Genomic DNA, 21,127 nt, shown 5'->3' on the forward strand with positions numbered 1-21,127 from the left:
CACTTGCCTTCTGCTAAACCCTCCCACCCCTTTTTTCGCATTCCCCGTGTAAGCAACCTTCAATACAGCGCTCCCTTTGTTTCAGGCGTCCTTTACAATCAACGGTATCATTAAACTTGTACCGGGTTAAAAACTGTCGCACATAGGGTCGCCATATCTCAGGAGGTTCTGAGATCTCAGGATTTTGAGACTTCTCAGGATTCCGGCCGGATTTTAAAAATCTTTAAATTTTCAATATAATAGAGATGTTTTACATCATTTTGTTAAAAAGTAACAAAATCAAAAAATAATCTTCTTTATACATCATCCCAGCCTATATACGTCCCACTGCTGGGCACAGGCTTCCTCTCAGAACAAGAGGGCTTCTTTATACATAATAGAGGTTAACCAAAAAATAAACGGCCATGTTGATTGCACATATAATTGACTTTTTAATTGTAAATTACGTTTGAAAAAAAAACTGGCATTGCGACAAATTCTCAGGATTTTTTGACGGAAATAAGGCTTTTTCTCCGGACTTTTGAATTTTTCATCTGGTAACCCTAGTCGTACATATATATGCCTTCCGAACGGCTTATTCTAAAGACGAGGTCGCCCTTGCCTCATTGTTCGCTTTGTCCGTCTACCCTCGCACTGTCATGAACGTTTAAATTTTAGATAGCAAGCCGCCATGCTGAGGCTAAGTGGTTGTACAGTTACCAGCACCAATATCTGACACAACAAACCGTGCATAAAATTATCTGATATGACTTTTATTTCTAGGGACGGTAGGAAATGTTAGATATTTTTGCACGGTCCACTATGGCAGATATTAACGCAGGTGCGTACATTATGAGGGTCTTTGTGCTCATGCAATCCCCATCAAACACTTTGAAGATCGTGTTGAAGTCTGAACGTGCATCAACACGCGACAGTGTTTTGTTTGCGATCTTTGAGGTGAGACGCTTCCGTGGATAAATCAATGAAGAAATAAAAACATCTATTTTTGATTAATCTGTTCAACTTCAACAAATTCAATGAAAAAATTTTACTCTTTATTAAAAACTCCATGCCGTATTTCTGCCGTCTCATTCATCCTGGTTTATAAAAAAAACATCTCATTAAAGTATGCTTAAATAAATTCTACGAATTCGTGCGCTCTAGCATTTAAAATTCTTCAAAGTAATTCACGGTAATATCAACTCGTGCCGCAAAAGAAAAAACTTCGAGATACCGTCTCGTAAAGTTACATATTTAAAAAAAATGCCCCGCGGCGAGCTGCTAATTTGTGTGGAACCCTTTTCCGCCTTCCGCGCTATTGAAGTCTCCGCAACTTGAAATTTCCGCATATTTCCGCACGCCGCACTCTTCCGCTTTAATAAAATGAAAAGTGGCCGTTCCCATGAGTTGCGACGGTGTTGCCATGCCTTTTAATTAGGCCTGCATATTAATGGGATTATAGGACGAGCGGAGGGCTGAAGAATAAACTGACTTAATTTAATGAGGTGGGTTACCGTAGTGTTCGTATACCTACCTAACATGAACTGTCTACCTAACATGAGAATTGTCGGCAAACATTTTCGTAGATGACAACTTTCTTAGAAGTTTAAACTTTTTACTCGCTTGCCAGTGTCATCATCATCACATCTAAATATTTCTTACTTACAATACAGAAAACATACTGAAATGTTTTTTAGGATCTGATTTTATTCCATTTTTTATCAGGTTCTTCAGTTAGGTATAATCAGTTTAATTATGCTAAAAGGGATTCGAATAGCTACAAAATCTAAAGTTTATCCTTAAGTGAAACATTATGACATAATAATATACTAAATTTTACTCTTAAGAACTAAGTTAGGTTTAGTCTTCGGTGAGTTTATTTGATAGTCTAATTTTATGGTGGCAGCTTGCAAAAACCAGACGACAATATGCACAAAACTAAGCACATCTCTAAACAAACCTCATAAATCTTCCGCGTGCTGTTCTCCATAAGCATTATTTCTCCATCCCGCTTCTGTTAACGAAAATCATCCAGCGTAAATAGTGAAAATTTTCAAGTTCCCGTAACGATAGTAATATTTCATCTCGTTGAATAAGGTAGCGGGTAAAACTACGATTTATTACCCGCTTCCCGCGGAGGCTGCAAACGCTGCGCCCCATGCCTACTCCTTTATACGAATTTAAAAACAAACCGTTTTCCTTTCAAACTCTCGCCAGCATTATCTCAATTTTCATACTGCTAATTTCATTAATTCGCAGCAGAAATGCGACACAACTTTTTTCAAAAAAAGAAACACGATTACCAGAATTGATATCACCAAATGTTGAATTTATTTTATTAAATTCGAACAACGAATTCAAAGCGGCAACATCACGAACTGAATTTCAATTATAACAAGAGATCGTTGATACCGGAGGCGTGTCTTCCATTGTCTATGGTATTACAACATGGCGGCTTGTACAAGTTAAATCAACAGTGTTGTACAAAAAGACTCGCGGGCCACCGCCGCATTTCTCATGCAGATTGGAAAACTTTCGAATAACCAATTAAATTATAACCGATACCGTTACCAGGCGTGTCTCGCGGACGCGGAGTTTAAAATTCATCCCAGTAATTTGCGTTTGTGTTCTATCGAGTTGGTGACTCGGTTCGATTCGATTTTATTTTTATGTTGGCGTCCTGGTGCTTAATGTTGTTAAGAATGCGTTCAACGAATGTGCCGGAATTTGAGTCAGAATTACGTTACGATTTGTTTTTTTGCTTAATTGAAAAATACTTTTAGAAAATAAACTGGATTGAAACATGGCCTAATTGTTTAATTGTTCTGACGAAAAATAATCTAAAGCACAATGGTCAACTGTATTCATTAAAAAAAATCGTATAATTTTGCATACCTATTCTGTAAAAATAAAATACAAGATATTTCCATATAGTAGCTATGCCGAAAAAAAACTGCAACATTAGTGGAACCTTCGTTCCAGAAAAAACCAACGCAATGTGAAGCAACCTTTCCATCTCAAATTAATTCATTCTTTTCATTTCGCTTTCATCCGCGACTCATACATATATATGTTGCCAAAGCCTCAAACCTAATAGCCGGACACACCATCCAGTTTAGCCGTACTTTTAGGCATTCGCTAAATTATTAGGGCTTCGCTCATGTCGAATTTTTTTCCCGGTTTTTTCGTTATAAATGGTAACCTATGTCCTTCCCAGACTCATAAACTATCTCTATACCAAATTTCATCTAAATTGGTTCGACGACGCACCGCCGCTCGCTCGAACGACCATGTGACTGGTCAAAATGTGAAAGCCTAACAAAAGCCGGGCAAGCCGGACACCGTTTAATTTGGCCGGACACGCACTGAATAAGCCTAACTATGTCCGGCTTTATCCGGACGCCTGGCAACCCTAGATATATAGCAATGTGACATATAATTCAGAATTGGCCGCCTCCATAAGCCGATTTGACGGGAAATCGATCCGACAAAGGTCAGATATTAACTTTGTTGTAATCAAGATTATTTATTGGAGCGCCAAATGGCCTGTCTTTTTGTGAGCTTTGGTTTGCAGGACAGATAACGTGGATGCCATTTTGTTCGCTTGTTGCTTTGTTGCTCAGACCATTTTATGTCGGAACTTGTCATTTAGTAAGAACGAAATAAGTCGAATAAAGTCAATGAATAGCTTCGAGAAAAGTATGGTACGGCCGTGCCTTTTGCTTTGTTTCGCACGACTTGGCGGGGGCACTGCCGTGCCCCCAGATAGAAAAATGAAAGAACATCTTTTATTTTTTCAATTTATGAAACTCACTTAAAAATTCGGCCAAAAATAAGGACGAGTGGAAGCAAAAAGGGGAGGCTTTTGCCCAGCAGCGGGACACACTACAAGCTAAGTAAAAAAAAAATGAAACTCACTTAAACTATTATCGGTTTTCTTTTTCTTTCAAGTCAACGAAGAAAACTGATTAGTTTCGAGCGACATTAACATTCTGTTTGAACTGTTATGTTGCGTTACTTGTATCGTTGATATACCTATTACCTATTATATGGTATTGCAGAAACTACTCAATTAGAAAGAAAACTATGTATCCGATTGCAAAAGGAAATTAGATTCTCGATTAACGACGAGAATACGAACTGACCGTTTTTATTCATCCACCCTAACTATACTCAACTCATCCATTGTATCGTACCCGAACAGCAATAGCCTTTATATGCACATTGTAGCCTCTAATTTGCTGTAAATCTATTCCAATTACATGTCGTTTACATTGATTTGATAGTAGTGTAAGCGTATTTGGTATAAACCCGTCGTTCCATCCGATTGGAGCTCGCAAAGTATCTCTATCATGGGTTGATTATTTCACTACGCTGGCATTCATTTTGCAAATCATTTGACGTACATAGATAACATAAATATACATATATTTGTGGCGGAAAATAGCCAGCAACTCATTTCATTTTCCCGTAACTTCGACTATGTCTGGAACTGTTAACTGACAAATGTTAATCAGTACCTAACTTTCTGTTAGTGAAACGATTTTTTTTTAATCGCTTCAGTACTTCCATAACCTCGACCTACCTCGGCACACGAACTATCAAGCTATCAAAGTTTTCTCTTTATTCGATTGATATAGTGATGTCATCCATGCCGATTTCGGCTAGGGCGACTGATTCTGCGACCTAACTGAAACACACACACACACGCTCTAATGTGGCTAAGGTAAGCCGATGAAATACGAGCATATTACAGCGGTAATGGCAGACAAGCTATTAAGCCTTCACACTCAAGCAATAAAAAAAACGAGATTTCAACTGTCACTGTCAACACAAGTGCCGTGAAACAGCAGTGCTTGCACTGTTGTGTTTCGGCGTGGAGAGTAAGACAGCCGGTGAAATTACTGGCACTTGAGGTATCCCATCTTAGGCCTACCCCTGGTGTTGCAGATGTTTATGGGCGGTGGTGATCTCTTACCATCAGGAGACCCAGTTGCTCGTTTTCCATCCCGTCGAATAAAAAAAGTGACAGTTGACATTTCGTTTTTTTCTTATTCTTAAAACGAGAAGGCTTAGTAGCTTGTCTGCTATTATCGCCGCAAATGTTATCTGGGTCACAAAAAAAAAACCATTAAACCATAGAGGATAAAAATTAATGAAATTCCGTACCTCGGTCTTTTCGGAACCAGATAATCGAAAAAAAAATCTGCACCTCTTCAATAAACTTTACTTAGCCGATTCGCTTGGAACGACTTTGTCGCTTGCATCTAACGACACTGTATACTCCTTGTACATACAAGGCACCACGCATTTGTCGCTCAGATCTTATAGCAGTATAATAAAAATAAGCGACAACAGGATCTTCGTAAGCGACCCGAGAAGAGCAAGGGTTTTCTCGTAACACGGACGCGGTAAACTTTTGTGTTTATTGTTACGTTTGTGTAATAAACACACGACTTCACATGAAGTTAATGTTTTTCATGTCTGCTGTTAGTAGCCACGGAGAAAATATCAGCTGTTCCGAAGTATAATAAGGTTTTTTTATTAATCCGAAATATTTGAACTTTGTAAATGAACTAAAATAATTTCTTTGCTCACCCGCGACCTTTTGATAGCTAAGTTTAAATAAATGCAAGATATGCGTGTTCATGCAGTCTAACATCTGGTAGACTGGCGATCGAACCTAGGACCTCGGCTTCATAGTCAGTATCTATAACCACTGAGCTATCTTCTATCCGGTCGTAATAGCTTTATCAATCGCTAATACGACCTCCAATCACGGCCCGTGATCCAAACAACTTAGCCCGCATACCTAAGACTATATACGACAAATATACGTCACATAATATATCGCATGTATGTTGTTTAATAGCTTTTCTTCGTCGGTAATGGCGGCGCTTGATACGCCTTTTCTATGTCGTAATTTTTCATGTCATCGGCCCATTTCGGTGACGATATGCCTTCAGTTTTTCGTTCAGAATCTAATACTATGAGTTTGATCGTTTATTTCTTTCTTTCCATTCGTTTTTATGTATTTATTTCCTAGCCGAGACTCGTGGCGTCGCTCGCATTAACCATTCTCTTCCATCACATTACAAGCCCTCTCGTTCTGAGAGGAGCCTTGTGCCCAGCAGTGGGACGTATACCAGGTGGGCCCTACAACAGGAGCAAAAACTTAAACCACAGCTTCCGCTCTTCATTCAAAGTCAAAGTCAAAGTCAAAATATCTTTATTCAATTTAGGCTATAACAAGCACTTATGAATGTCAAAAAAAATCTACCACCGGTTCGGAAAAACCTCTGCTGAGAAGAATCCGGCAAGAAACTCAACGAGGTATATATATTTTTTTTAAAACAGATTTACAATATTATTACATCACAAGTATTTAACACAACTTTATTTTTAACACAGTAGGTTCGCTATTTGAAGGGATCGCTAATGCGGATCGGAATTATTTCCAAATATCCCTGTCCATGATATAATCATTAACTTTATAATACGCCTTTGATATTAATGTCTTCTTGACAATAGATCTGAATTTTGTATCCGTTTCATTTATAATATTTTTTGGAATTTTATTATAAAAACGTATGCAATTTCCCAGAAAAGACTTTTTGGTTTTAGCCAGTCTGTAAGATGGAACTTTAAGCTTCCCTGTGTTTCTAGTAGCCTTTGGCTTATCGACGTTAGTGGGAAAATCACATATGTTCTTCCTAACATACATGATTATTTCAAAAACATAAAGCGACGGCAGGGTTAGGATATCTGTTTCCTTAAAAAAAGATTTTAAAGATTCACGCGTCTTCAAATTATAAATTGCTCTAATTGCTCTCTTTTGTAAGATAAAAATTGACTCAATGTCTGCAGCAGATCCCCATAAAATAAGGCCGTACGAAATAATGCTATTCTGAGCTAATTTAGGTCTACAACTTTTGAAAATAATTTGTATTGTGATTTTTATTATAGTTTGAAGTTTAATTGGAGCAGCAATGTATTGCGTAATCCGTCATTTTGTTACGTGACAGGCAATGCCATTTAGGCTATTGGATGCCGTACATTGCAAATACCATTTAATTTGTTTGGAATAACCATAATAATAAAACTACTTTTTGAAAGTTGCAGAACTACAGTAGTTCCATTTGAGTAGCAGAACCTGTGTTTTAATTTTTTGCTCCTGTTACAGGGCCCACCAGGTTACAGGCTGGGATGGTGATGCCTATATACGGAGCAATATTTGTCTTAGTCATGTCGGTATCACGTAGACATATAACTGTGTATAAATAAATACCTATGTGCGTCACGTAACAGATAAAAAGACATCGGCCGTCAGGTGGTCGTTTTAGCCATCCTCACGCGTAGGGCTGGCTATCTTGATTATTTTCTATTTGAAAAAGTTTTGAACAATTAGCACATTGAACCAAGTCAACTAAGTACATAGCATAATACTTAATATAATAAGTTTTAGTTAAAAAATTCGTTTTAATACTGTTTTTGTTGACTGTGCAGTCACCAGCATTAATATCTGCCACAGCGGAGCGTGCAAAAATATCTGACACGTCCTTCCGGCCCTAGAAATAGAGTCGTATCAGATTTTTATGCACGCTTGTTGTGTCAGGTATTGGTGCTGGTGACTGTACCAAATTCAGGTCAATCGGACCACTGGAAGCGAATCAAAATTTTAATATGTCGATTGAATGACAGTCGACGTTTAGTGAGTGAAAAATGGGTACATCAAGATGAAAAAATGTGTAGTGACAGTGAAAAAATAGTTTAATGAAAAACGATGTTAAAAAAATTTTTCACAACTTTTTAAAACAAAAAATGTTAAGCTTACGTTATTTTCAAATACAAACTTTTTAAAACCGTAATTTATATTCTACTACTCCAAAACATCCTTTTTTTTTTCACAATATGAAATATATAATCCGCTTTTTTATGGTGGCATCAATTTCTTCTGTATTTCTACAAGTCAAGCTTTTTCATTTAATCGTAATAAAGTAATTCACTATCTTAGTGGCAACCTTTAGGGATATTCAATAATACTCAATACCTGTGCACAAAATTATTTGGCATTACAACTAAAGGCGTGTACCAAAATAATTTGATCGACTCAACACCTAAACAAAGCTGAAAAAAAAACGTAAAATCGCTTACTAAAAAGTTGAACTCGTGAACAGAATTTTGTCGTTGACTTTGAGGAATCACATCAGTCCTGCCAGCCATGATATATGCGGGCATAAATCCGCCGTCTGCTGACCACTGTCTCTTTATTTTGCCCCGACTTATGGAATAATAACGCACCATATTTCACACCGCGCACTGGCCGGTTCTTTTATTTAAATATGGAATGCTATTCTTTTTAACCCATAGAGTAATAGACTAGGGAAGATACAAACTTAAATGTTGAACGGTTTATTTAAATTTGGAACCGCTTTTTTTAAGCACTCAAAGCATAGATAAGGGAAGGTACGATCTTAAATAGGCTAGAAGAAACTTCTATGATAACTATAATAATAATTCTATGATAACTTATATGGTGACGATCCGGCCAAACTATACACTAAATACACAGGCCCTAACCCGCAAAACTACTTGAAAAAGAGTCGTTTTCATAATTATTTATGTTTTTGTTATAAAACTTTACCTAAACTTCAATACAGTTGGCTTAAGAGCGTTTATACCTGCTGAGCTGGCAACGTTGCATTTTTGTTAGTTTTTCTCGATCATTCCATAAAAATTGAATGAAAATTAAAAATGTGGTCTGATAGAACTCTTTTTAATATATAAGTTAATGTGTCTACTCGTACTCCAATAAATGTGCATGATAGACTTTAATTTTCTTTAAAAACCGTTAACAAACATTTGTTCGTTTTTAAAGAATATAAAAGTCTACCACGAATAATTCTTGTAATAGACACATTAACTTAAATAGTAAGAACAGTTCTATCAGACCACATTTTTAATTTTCATAAATTTTTATGGAATAATCGAGAAAAACTAACAAAAATGCAACGTTGCCAGCTCAGCAGGTATAAACGCTTTTAATACACTTAGAATCAAAATCGTTTTCACCACTTCTTTCTGTCATGTGGTATAAGACGTGGTTAGAAAGAGATGCTGAATACGATCGCGACATTAGCGCCACTGGTCGATGTCCCGTTCATGGGAGTGACACGATTTACCTGCCCGGATAGTATCACATGATAGTATCGAATGGTATCGACATGAAAATACCGACCTAAGGCCGTATTGACTTAAGTTTTTGACGCTCACGATCGCAATCAAATGACAGTTTTTGTATGCAAAATCTGCTAGAAACGTTAGGCAATGCGGCCTCCGATTTTTCGTGTACATGCCTATACAAACTTGTGTCAAACTGACATGAGTTTCTATGGGCGTAAACACGTAAAATCGGGTCGCTATTGTCTGGGTCGGTAAATAATGTCACCCGTCTACGGCAACAGTGCTCTTATGACTCATTCTCCCACAGAGTCTAGAAGAGAGAGAGAAACGGCACTCAAGTCACAGAGAGCAGCTAGCGCGCGAACAGCGCTACCTGCGGCGGCGGCTGGCGCAGCTGCGAGCGTCGCCGCGCACGGACGCGTGTATGACGAGCGCCGTGCACGCGCACGCGACGCGCGCTGACTCGTGCTCGTCGCTGGAGAGCTCCTCGGGCGTCTCCACGGCGGAACGATCGCCTTCCAGTGTCTCCGAAAGCGGTGAGTGGACAAGCTCTTTATTTTTAATAAGGAATCATTCAAGCGCAACGCACACGGGTCGTTTCCAACGGGTGAGCCACGCGGTAGGTCGTATTCACATAGAGAGCGGGTCCGATCGGTGGCCGGCCACGTTATCTGTATCAACACTTTGATATAAACTGCCAAATTCACTTGTGTACGTCACACGCGGCATCCTTTGAGAAGAGGAAGCGCGTGCCAAGGCAGCGCGATACAATACCGCCCATTGCAGACGCTGACGGAAGACGGGCGCGGCGCCCGCGCAAGACCCATCCCCGCCGTCATTGTGATGTCGTCCATATACCGCCATGTAAATAGGCCCGTCGCGGTCCAAACCCGGCCCGCTACCGACCCGCACCCGTCGTCTGTGTGTGTTGGGTTGTATTGCCACAAAAATTAACATTAGGCTATGACTCCTATTTTATGCTCTACGCGACGTCTGATGTCAACGTCAATGTTCCGATGGACGTCTGAACGCAACGCTAACGTCGGCGGTCGATATCGATTCTATATCGTGAGAAAAGAAGCATTAAAAACGATTGTAACACCAAGTATAATAAGGCTTCGGGTCAGCACATCGCCAGATTCCAGGAGTCTTTTAAAAAGTCCAAATCAACCGTTACTTCGTTATTGCATATCATTTTCTGAGATATCCGTTTGAGGTAGCCCCATAGAACTAACGAAAGGAATGGAAACGTCATGCAAGCGGAAATACAAGGCGCCGATGTGCCTAAAAAGCCGTATATTTAATTTACCAGCTCAGTTTGTAATGAAGTTGGTAAATAATACATTATTGCGGAGATTGGGATTCAAATTATATTACATACATCGTTCTGTACCATAATCTACTAAAGCCTATAGAAATACGAAAGAAAGTGTAGCAAGTAGGAGAAGCGAAATACGATATTGATTCTAGAGGGAACTATCAATCTCGTAATCTCGGAAAGTTTTACTTGTCGATTTTTGTATTTATTTCTCTTTAGGAATTGCTTTCGTGTTGCTATTTTTAAATTATTCATAACTTTGTGTAAAATAAAGAACCCGGTTCGATCCCGGAAATTAAATAGTCTTACTAATAGTGCTAAGTTCCGGGACATGTCTAGCCAAATACTTACATAGGCATGCAAATATCATCTATTCCATCCCAGCCTATATACGTCCCACTGCTGGGCAGAGGCCTCCTCTCAGAACAAGAGGGCTTGGGCCATAGTTCCCACGCGGGCCCAGTGCGGATTGGGAACTTCACACGCACCATTGAATTGCTTCGCAGGTTTGTGCAGGTTTCCTCACGATGTTTTCCTTCACCGCAAAGCTCGTGGTAAATTTCAAATGTAACTCCGCACATGAATATCGAAAAACTCAGAGGTGCGGCCGGGGTTTGAACCCACGACCCTCTGCTTGAGAGGCGATAGGTCAAACCACTAGGCCACCACGGCTTAATCATCTTCTATTATAAAATCTTTTTTTTCGGCTGCAATTAAAATTAATTAAATATGGCTGGCTATGAAATGGACTGAGCGGAAAAAAATCTGGCCCTCAAATGTATGCATTAATAGGTAATTTTGTATGTAAAGTGGGCCTAATTTTGTGCCGCTGAGTAAATATCATCATCATCATCCCAGCCTATATACGTCCCACTGCAGGGCACAGGCAGAATGAGAGGGCTTGGGCAGTAGTTCCCACGCGGGCCCAGTGCGGATTGGGAACTTCACACATACATTGAATTGCTTCGCAGGTTTGTGCAGGTTTCCTCACGATGTTTTCCTTCACTGTAAAGCTCGTGGTAAATTTCAAATGTAATTCAGCACATGGATTTCGAAAAACTCAGAGGTGCGAGCCGGAGTTTGAACCTACGACTCTGCTTGAGAGGCCATATGTCAAACCACTCGGCCGGCTTCCTAGAGTAAATATAGATATAGTTTATCTTTTCTGGTTTTAAATAAAAAGGCAATTGTAGTACCAACTTAGATTTTGAAAAAACAACTGAGCAATTGAAAACACCGACATTGCCTTTTCTAAGTTCAATATCTCAATGACGGCTGAAGCGATTTTAATTTAGTTAAGAACCATCTCGATTGAACTAGCTTTAGGTCAGCCGGTTTGAGAGCTATGATGCCATAGACAGGATGTTGTCGTCAAATTACACCCCTCTTTTTGCGTCGGGGCTTATATAGGTAGCCCCTAGAACCTTCCGGTCACGTGTCACGCTCCGTACATGCGATTAAGGTAATACGATTTTGCGATCGCCAGCAGCAGGGTGTGCGCTCGCGCTAATTATTGCAATGAAACTGGGGGCCACTACGAAATTCGAAAATCGAAGTTCGTATCCTACCGTGCCTCTCACTCTCGTATTAAATATAAGCCTGCAACAGAACCGTAACGACTTTAACCTACAAAGGTTACTCGTGCGATGGAGTTTAAATTTCGAATTCATTTTAGTTTTTAAATGATTAACGAGCGTTCCCGAAGTTAGCTGCGAGTTTTTGTAATATTGCTACGTCTTGGTAAATAAATTGCGCTGTGTGGTGTTGATATATATTTTTTAAAAGCGTCATAGACATATAGGTTTAAGTCTTTGTTATTAATAAGGTGTCCGTATCTCAAAAAGAAAAAACTGAACCCTTATAGGACCGATTTGTTGTCCATCTGTCAGTAAGTACCTTTTATTACAGGAAAGCGTGTAGGTATCAAGCTTAAATTAATATACCCACTCAGAGGCACAAAATTTGGCCCACTCTCCATACAAAATAAAATAACCTATTTTTTCATACATTTGAGAGCCAGGTTTTTTGCCCCTCAGCATATTAAATACTCAAGTCTTCTACCCCTTAAATTACAGTCACTTAAAAAGGTATTTCCAAACAAATTACCGTAATCGAAAAAATAGGGTACTTCTAGTTGGGTTGCTCTAGTCTAGAAACTTGAAATTTGATATGAAGATAGCTCTTATACCACAACTCATAAGAATAGTCTGAAAAAATATTTTTTAATGTCATCATTATCATGTCAACCATTAGGACGTCCAGTTTTAGACATAGGCTTCCTCTAAAGACCTCCAGTTGCTTCGGTTGGAAGCGGTCGGCATCCACCGTGAACTCGCGTCTTTATAACCAGAGGCCGTATTGCCTAGTTTGCGTATGCGAAATCTGTCATTTGATTGCGATCGCGACCGTCAGAAATGTTAGACAATAGGCCCTCTGGTCGTCCGTCTATCTCGTTTCATGACTGTCTGTTTATGTCCGTAACCATCTAAAGCGACCCCACACTGCGTACATTTTGCTTAGAAGAGTGGCCGTTTGTCGATTTGTGTCTCTTTTGTTATTGGATAAGTAACTATCTATAATTATTATTAAAAAGAGGTGCCTACCATTGTAAAACATTGTACTTTTTGCAACCTTAATAAATAATTTTGAATTTTGAATTTTTGAATTATGGGTTTAGATTGATGAAATTTTACAGTTGTTTATTTACATGCTTTTATTTAGTTTCACCTGTCCCGATGTTTGTCATCAAATCTTGCAAGTTAAACTCGACTAACTTCCAGTAGCCGGATTGTCTTGAAATTTGGCATACTTATAAATTGCGTGACAATACAATAATCTTATAGTGACAACCTGGTAATCCGGCCAGGATTGTCTCTGAAATTTGGTATGCAAATGCAGTTTGGGCTGTGGTTTGGGTGACGATGCAAGTATAGTCAACAAAAAGTACAGTCAGCAAAAAAAGATTGTATTAAAAATGTTTTTTTTTTACCAAAACTTACTTTTATTGTAACATCAAGACCAAGATGTAATTTTTGGAAATTCCCAGGGGATTTTTTTGCAGACAAAGTCGGGGGCTAGCTAGTACATAATATCGTTGCTAATGAAAGTGTTCTCCGCGCCACTGTGGTGCAGTGGGCAGCTCTAAAGGTTCTTCCACGGAACCCGAGTGAGATGCAAATGTTTTTTTACGAGCGCATCTCCATGCAAACGAGCGAGACGAGCGACATTATCATAAACACCGGGGTGTTTGTCTTTTTAACCGACTTCAAAAAGAAGTTCCCGGTTCGACTGTTTATTTATCCTACAGTAGCGTGGCGCTGTAATATCTCTATCGCTCGAATATATAATAATATAAATAAATGCTACGGTATACTGGACACCAATTGAGCTAGTCCCAAAGTAAACAAAGTTTGTGTTATGGTTACTAGGTAATGGATGTACATTAATAGATAGATACGTACTTAAATGCATATGAAACACTCAAGCCTCGAGAACAAATATTCGTATTTTTCATACAAATATCTGCCCCGATCGAGGATCGAACCCGGGACCTACATAGTCAGGTTTTCTAACCAATGGGTTATCCGGTCGTCAAATTCCTGCTAGGTAGCCTAAATTTTTTGCGCCCAGGCGGTAGTCAATACGGCCACAAATCTGTATTTTTGCATTTAGATATCCTAAAGGCATTCTTAAAGTACCAGCTCACCAAATAACGTTTCGCCGTTTCGTAATAAGTAGGCATATTTTATTTGCAATACAAATCAACAAACAGAGTTAATATATTCTAATTTAAACAGCAGCCAACTGCCCTGACGATATCGTCATAAAGACGCAATGAGGCGTCTAATCTCCACTATTTACTCGCTCAATAAACCACTTGTTTATCATAATAATAACTCCAATACAATGACTATTTTTTTTCCAACAACGCTCCCCAAATTCCAACCAAAAAGGGCACAAGTGCTAAGGCCGTGAGTGCCACTTGCGTCTTTCTACATCTGAAGAAAATTTGTGAGCGTCTCAGATATTTAAATGGCTAAAGTTAATGCATAAATAAAAGGTAACAATATAGGCAGGGCTTCGTTGGGGCTAAGCCCTTTACAATGCGGTGTTCTTTTCGGCCGAGTTCGGCCAAGTTTGAGATACGACTTTTATTGCCGAGTTTTCAGTTTTTCGGCTTTTGTTCGCCGAATCGACTATAGCCGTTATGAGTTATGACAGCGATGATATTGTGGGGCGAAGTTCGGGGCGTTTTAACTGCTTCGCAAAAATTTCATTAGTTTGACGAAATATTGGCGGAGCTGGCACCATCCGAGTTTGAACCAGCAATTTATTTATCAGAAAAATGACAATGTCCAATAACGGGGGGATGGTTTTTGATATAACGCGTTCTGAAATACCATTGGATAACCGTCAAGATTATCTGTTTCGGTATAAAATTAACGCGCGAATAAAATTTTCGTTTAGGTCAGAAAACAAATTTTATTCTACAGTAGAGGAAACATATGTACCAGAATGGAACCTTTTCATAATAAATTTCGCTATGATTTCTTTTTCACATCTATGGGATGTTAACATGACATTAATATCACAAATAATAAATAATAATAATATCCCATATCTAAATCTACACAATACAATATAGGTAAGAATATAGCCAAATGCGTAACTACTAACTGCCAGAACAGAATCGTTTTTTGAAATAAAGCTAGTAAAATGAGCTAATGAAGTCAAAGCGTTCCGTATTACTTATTCGGCTAAGCTGTCGGCACTCGGCGGTCGTCTAAACTGCTCGGCGAATCGACAGTAACGTCTCATGTTTTGGCCAAATTTACATAAACGCTGCCGAACGACCAGATTTCCTGTGTGAAAGAGATAATCGCTTTTCGATAGTTCAAGCCTTACTACCTATGTGTTATGTTTGAGATATATGCGACGTTATTTTTTTAACGTTAGTCTTAATAATAATAATGAAATTTATTTATTTAGATAACTAGGATCTATCAGTTGTTAGTATTACTTATAAATATGTTACACGGTGTAAATCAAATGTACGATGCAGATATACAGCGTGTTATTTTTGATTTCCATGAACTTTTAGGGAACCCTGCCCTGGCGGGCAAGGAAAACCCTAAAACAACAGTGGCCTAACTCTTACTGTTTAAAGATAATCAACAGTGAAAATAATTGATCGTGCGCGGTGAAACAGTGTAGATAGAACTTTCTTAATTTATGAGGTTATATTAACGTTTTAAAGGTTGTAACTAAAATGTTTTGATTCATACATTTTTGTCAACAAAGGGTTAAAAAATGAGTTTATTTGATGTCGTTTGAAAAGACAGTTATTATCTACTCAATGAACTGTAAACAACGATACCATACTCGATGGCCTAGGTAAAAAAAAACTTTAAACGTCCCCCTTTAAAAATATTTTTTGCCAATTTGCATAGTTTTTGGGTCAACAAAATGCTTATACTATGAAAATTTGAAGACTGCAGCTACAACCGTTTGACTGTAAAATCTGTGTGTCGATCTGACGGACTGACACGTGAGTGACAGCAACAGGGCTCCATTTGGACCCTTTAAATACGGAACCCTAAAAAGGTAGTATTGTATAGTATTTATACTGTTGACCCAGCTATACCTCGTTTGCCGTGTTATCTCGTAGCCGTGCTACGGAATGCTACGACGGCGTAGCGGCTATTAGTGCTACGGGTGTAGGCGTCAAGAGCTACGAATCTGCTAGCATTTGTACATTTGGAGATTAGCACGGTGCTGTTAATGTAATACCTGTAATTGTCGATCCGGAATGACAGATTATAATGTAGGTCCTGATAAGTCATGTCTTAATAGCAAAACATGAGGTGATGAATTATCAACTCGTATATGGAACTAGCTATTGCCCGTGACTCCGTCCGCGTAGTGGTATGTAAAATAGTTTACGTCCTATTCTCAGACCTACCAAATATACATAAAAAATTTCATGAATATCGATCAAGCCGTTTCGGAGAATTTGGTCACAAACACTGTGACACGAGAATTTTATATAATAAAAAAGATTGGTAAGGGTCTTATCTTATATTTTCGATGTATATTTATCAATACACCATGTGCTTCTTGGTTTCTGTTAACTTCTACAGATAGACGGCTCAGTTCATTGATGGAAATCACCTGGTAATTAAGTTTTGGCCAAATCGAAAAAAAACTTCTTTTTTTTAAGTTATTATTTTTAATGGTCAAATTGTAAAATTCACAAACTTTACGAGTGTCATTGACGTGGTACATAAGAGAGTCATCAAAACAACTTACTTTTTATCCTTTTTCTTTTAATCTTATATTTTAACGAGGCTTTAGCCTAATGTGACTACAATAATAATATAATTTATTAAAATAACCTGGATTCATATCGTTAGTAACAGTTAACTTAGAAGCTATGTTAGTAGGTACCGCATTAGCGATCCCTTCAAATAGCGAACCTACTGTGTTAAAAATAAAGTTGTGTTAAATACTTGTGATGTATACATATCATTTAATAATATTGTAAAACTGTTTAAAAAAATATATACCTCGTTGAGTTTCTTGCTGGATTCTTCTCAGCAGAGGTTTTTCCGAACCGGTGGTAGATTTTTTTTGACATTCATAAGTGCTTGTTATAGCCTAAATTGAATAAAGATATTTTGACTTTGACTTTGTACCTATGTAACTATGTTAGACTCATTTTGTTTTAACCTTCTTTTGCTAAATATGTGTGACTTAAGACTCATTAGTAACACACTTAAAATTTATCTTTTAAACTTTAAAGAGCTAGGCTACTAGTGTTCCGTAGAAATTAACTTTATTTGACCTTAAAGCTCCCTTAAAGTTAACGGAACTCAAAAATAACACGTATAGCCCATTTCCTTAGCTAAAACCGGTTACAGAACCCGGAATCTGGGCATAAATCATTCCCTTAAATGCCGGATCGGTAAATCTTTCCCGCATGGATGGTCCGTCCAGGTCAACGCATAACTTAGCCGCTAACATATGCTGGATCTAGGTCTAGGCACCTTCACGCTTGACCGCTCACACGACCGGGATAGGGATGCCAAAATACAGTATAGCTGATAGAGACTATTTATAAAATAATACATAATGGAAATGTAGTAAAAAAACTTTATTTCAGCCCTGGAATAATTGAGATCAGATATCTCTCGTATGAGAGAGAATAATTATTGAGATCGTTACAACACTAGACTTCATTTCACAAATCGCACAATACAGTTTGTATTTTTTTTGAGCTTGTTTAATCAATTTAAATAAATGAGTATACCAAATTTTGTCCAATAGTTTTTACCATGTCTAAAAGCGAAATAAACTATTTCATTTCATTGGAAACTACATCGATTTAAACTACATTTCAATAGAATCTGACAATTTTCTAAACACTAAAGACACTCTAAGATGTATACACTTAATTATATATTAGTCCTTGTTATAATAAATTGTTGAAATAAATCAAAAAAGAACAATTGTTAGTCACATCACCAAGACCTAGGCAACCCGGTGTTCATATGTGGCTGGAAGTGGCTACAAAATTGTCATATTCTATTGAAATGGAGTTTATTTACGTGTGCTATTGTAGTTACAGTTACCTTTTAATGTATCTCAAGCACTGTAATAAGTACAGCATACAGAATACAGCTGAAATTAATAAGCATTAATAAAGATTAAATAAACCATCATAAAAAAATACCAATATATGTACATTTTACTTAGAAGCAAGGATCCCTAACTGTGCCCTTAGTGTAAGTTTTCGGTTACAAAATACGTCTCGATCGCGTTCGCGTTAAAATCACAATTTGTATGGAAACACCAACATCGCAAACGTTCCGCTAGAGGCGCTGTTCGTGTTTCCATACAAATTGAGATTTTAACGCGAACGCGATCGAGACGTATTTGTAACCGAAAACTTACACTCGGGGTACTGGTTTTTTGTATATGCGACCGTTTATATTGTATATATTGAAATTTACTTTGTTTTGTACTTATTTAATCTCGTGCACCGAATCCGACTCGCACTTGGCCGATGCTCTTTCCCATTGAGACAATGAAGCGAAATTACTTTCTTGGCATTAAGAGAAAATTACGTTGCCATTGTTGTATTACCCGCTTTTATGTACTTTATTTCGATAAAAAGACTTTAGTGTAAAGAGGACCTTCTTGATTAATTTTTCAAGGACGGCGTGAGGTCAGTAGAATAAGAGGCAAGATTTTGAGATGTTTTGTTTCAGTATTTTAAAATCCTCGGAAGAGCATCATCTAACGAAACTACTTTAGTAAAGAAAGAAGTTTCTAATTTTCCAAATTGAATTTTATGATTTAAATATACACAAAAAAATCATAAAAATCGGTCAAGCCGTTTTGGAGGAGTTTGGTTACAAACAATTTTTTTGCGTCGTCTCGTGATCATGGCGCGCGCAAGCAACTGTGCCGAAATATCGAGCTGCTCTAAAATCAAGGTACGCGGAACAAAACCAGAATTTAAATCACAAAATTAGTAATGACCGTGATAGTCTAAAACATTGTGTTTTCCAAATCGTACAAAAACTTGAAGTACTAGAACACATTGCATTTCCAAAAGCGCTGGTAGTATAAAAAGTGACATGTAAAGGATCCCTTTGCGGCATACCTACAGAATAACGTACATATCTCTTGATTAATTATCAGAAGATTCCAAATTGACCTTTAGGTAGGTACTTTGATATTGGCACCAAGCGCTGAATTATGGCTAAATGTTTTACCTATACCTTCCGCCGCCTAACTTTGCCTAAAAGTTCAATGACACGACTAGTACCACAAAAATTATAAAGGTATAATTCCAATAATTGAATAAGCACTATGGGAGTAACGTATAGCCGTCGCATAAAAAATGTATCTCAAAAATGCGTCAAAACTGAGTATTCATGAACTTTTAGGCAGATTTATATGACGCGTGGTATAGCAACCGATTTTTTATGAAATTTAATTCCAATGCTAATCCTTTAACTGCCAGATTAACAAAACCCGAGCCTAAAAAGGTTTTTAGGTTATCCCGCATTAATAATCCTACCCCGGTCAACCTCATTTCAATGTCAGAACGCAGGCTGTCTGAGCATATTAAAAAAATCATACTGGCTGATGAATCCACGATCCACCCTGTATACCCTACATTAATATCTGCCACAGCGGAGGCACAAATATCTGCCACGTCCTACTGGCCCTAGAAATAGAGTCGTATCAGATATTTTATGTACGTTTTGTTTTGTCAGATATTGGTGCTGGTGAGTGTACCTCCCGTCCACAGTTCTGGGTACAGCAGGGCTACTACGAAACTCGAAAGTCGAAGTTCGTATCGTACCTAGAGTCGTCACTAGAGTTATAAATTTTAAGACTCTACAGGGCTACTACGAAATTCGAAAATCGAAGTTCGTGTCCTTTGGTCCCTCTGACACTTATACTATTTAATACGAGAGCGAGAGGGACGGTACGATACGAACTTCGATTTTCGAACTTCGGAGTAGGCCCTCTTCTTTGCCTAATCTATTTTTTTTCTTTAATATAGTTGCGGCCCCCTTGCCAGAAGGGATAATTTTATCATCAGCATATGCTGAGTCCGGTTCCGGTACCTTTTGACAAGAGTAGTTTTATATTAAAATTAATGTATGTTCCGTAGTATTAAATCGTAAATCAAAAAATTCTCTGTAAGTACTGCGGCGTTTGGTATGAGGTTTTGTACATGGGCTAGAAATACCTGAATCAACACGTTCTATTTATCTTTTTCGAAAGGGGCTAGTTCGAAAAATAAATCGTTATTCGCTACCCACGCATGTGCCATAGCTACATCCAAAATATGAATACACAGCATTAGATAGGCTTTACAATTTCCTTGTACAAACTTCGTCAGCGTTCAATTTCCTTGTCGATGTGCCCAATTTGGTTGTGACGGCATCCCCATTACACTGTCCTGCATTGTGTTGCCATTAATAATAAATGTATACAGCGTGAATTTTGATTTTTGAAAGCTTTATTATTATCACAGTGGTGTGGATAGGTGAGGTTGAGTTTTGAAGTCATTTCGACCGTGTTTGTGTTGTTTTTGTGATCAATTTGTGCTAGGATAGCAATAAACAAAATTATAATTTGTCTTTCAAGTTTCTGTTAAAATTTTCATTATTAATACAAGCTGTTATTTGCTGGCTGTCATAACAAACGACGCCCTAATGAATGTAAATTAATATTTCTAGTAAAAAAAAAATATACAAATTAATTCGGCATACAATGCATCGGTAACAAAGCTAGCAAAGCTGTCTGACTGACACTAACGTATCCACATTTTTCATTTTCCCCTCTGAAACGTCAAATAAATGTTTGCATTACATTGCTGCTTGAGAAAATAAAAAATAATAATAACTCTCCATTAGTAAAGGCACTTGTTATATTTTTCTACAAAACGGTTCTCAGTTATTTTATACGTAGTTAACAAACTAGACAAGTTTTTATGAATAAAAATTTAGAACAAAATCAACTCACAACTCCAGAATAATACGGTTCCCTTGCTTTCCGTCCGCTGCCGATCGGCCCCTGCTCCAAGGGTTCCCCAACCTAATTTAAGTTGGATAGTTGTGGTAA

The 21,127-nt window shown here is 37.9% G+C and overlaps 1 protein-coding gene across 2 annotated transcripts in view; it reads left to right on the forward strand.

Moving 5' to 3' along the window:
* The window catches only part of LOC141436046 (max dimerization protein 1-like), a gene marked incomplete in the record, with an annotated part of 377,101 nt that overhangs the window by 347,530 nt on the left and 8,444 nt on the right, over window positions 1–21,127 (forward strand). For both annotated transcript variants that reach the window (XM_074098882.1, XM_074098883.1), the window contains 1 exon segment: window positions 9,470–9,698. In XM_074098882.1, the coding sequence (XP_073954983.1) occupies window positions 9,470–9,698 (229 nt within the window).

This window comes from Choristoneura fumiferana, chromosome 16 (assembly GCF_025370935.1).
Source record: "Choristoneura fumiferana chromosome 16, NRCan_CFum_1, whole genome shotgun sequence".
Classification (NCBI taxonomy): domain Eukaryota; kingdom Metazoa; phylum Arthropoda; class Insecta; order Lepidoptera; family Tortricidae; genus Choristoneura; species Choristoneura fumiferana.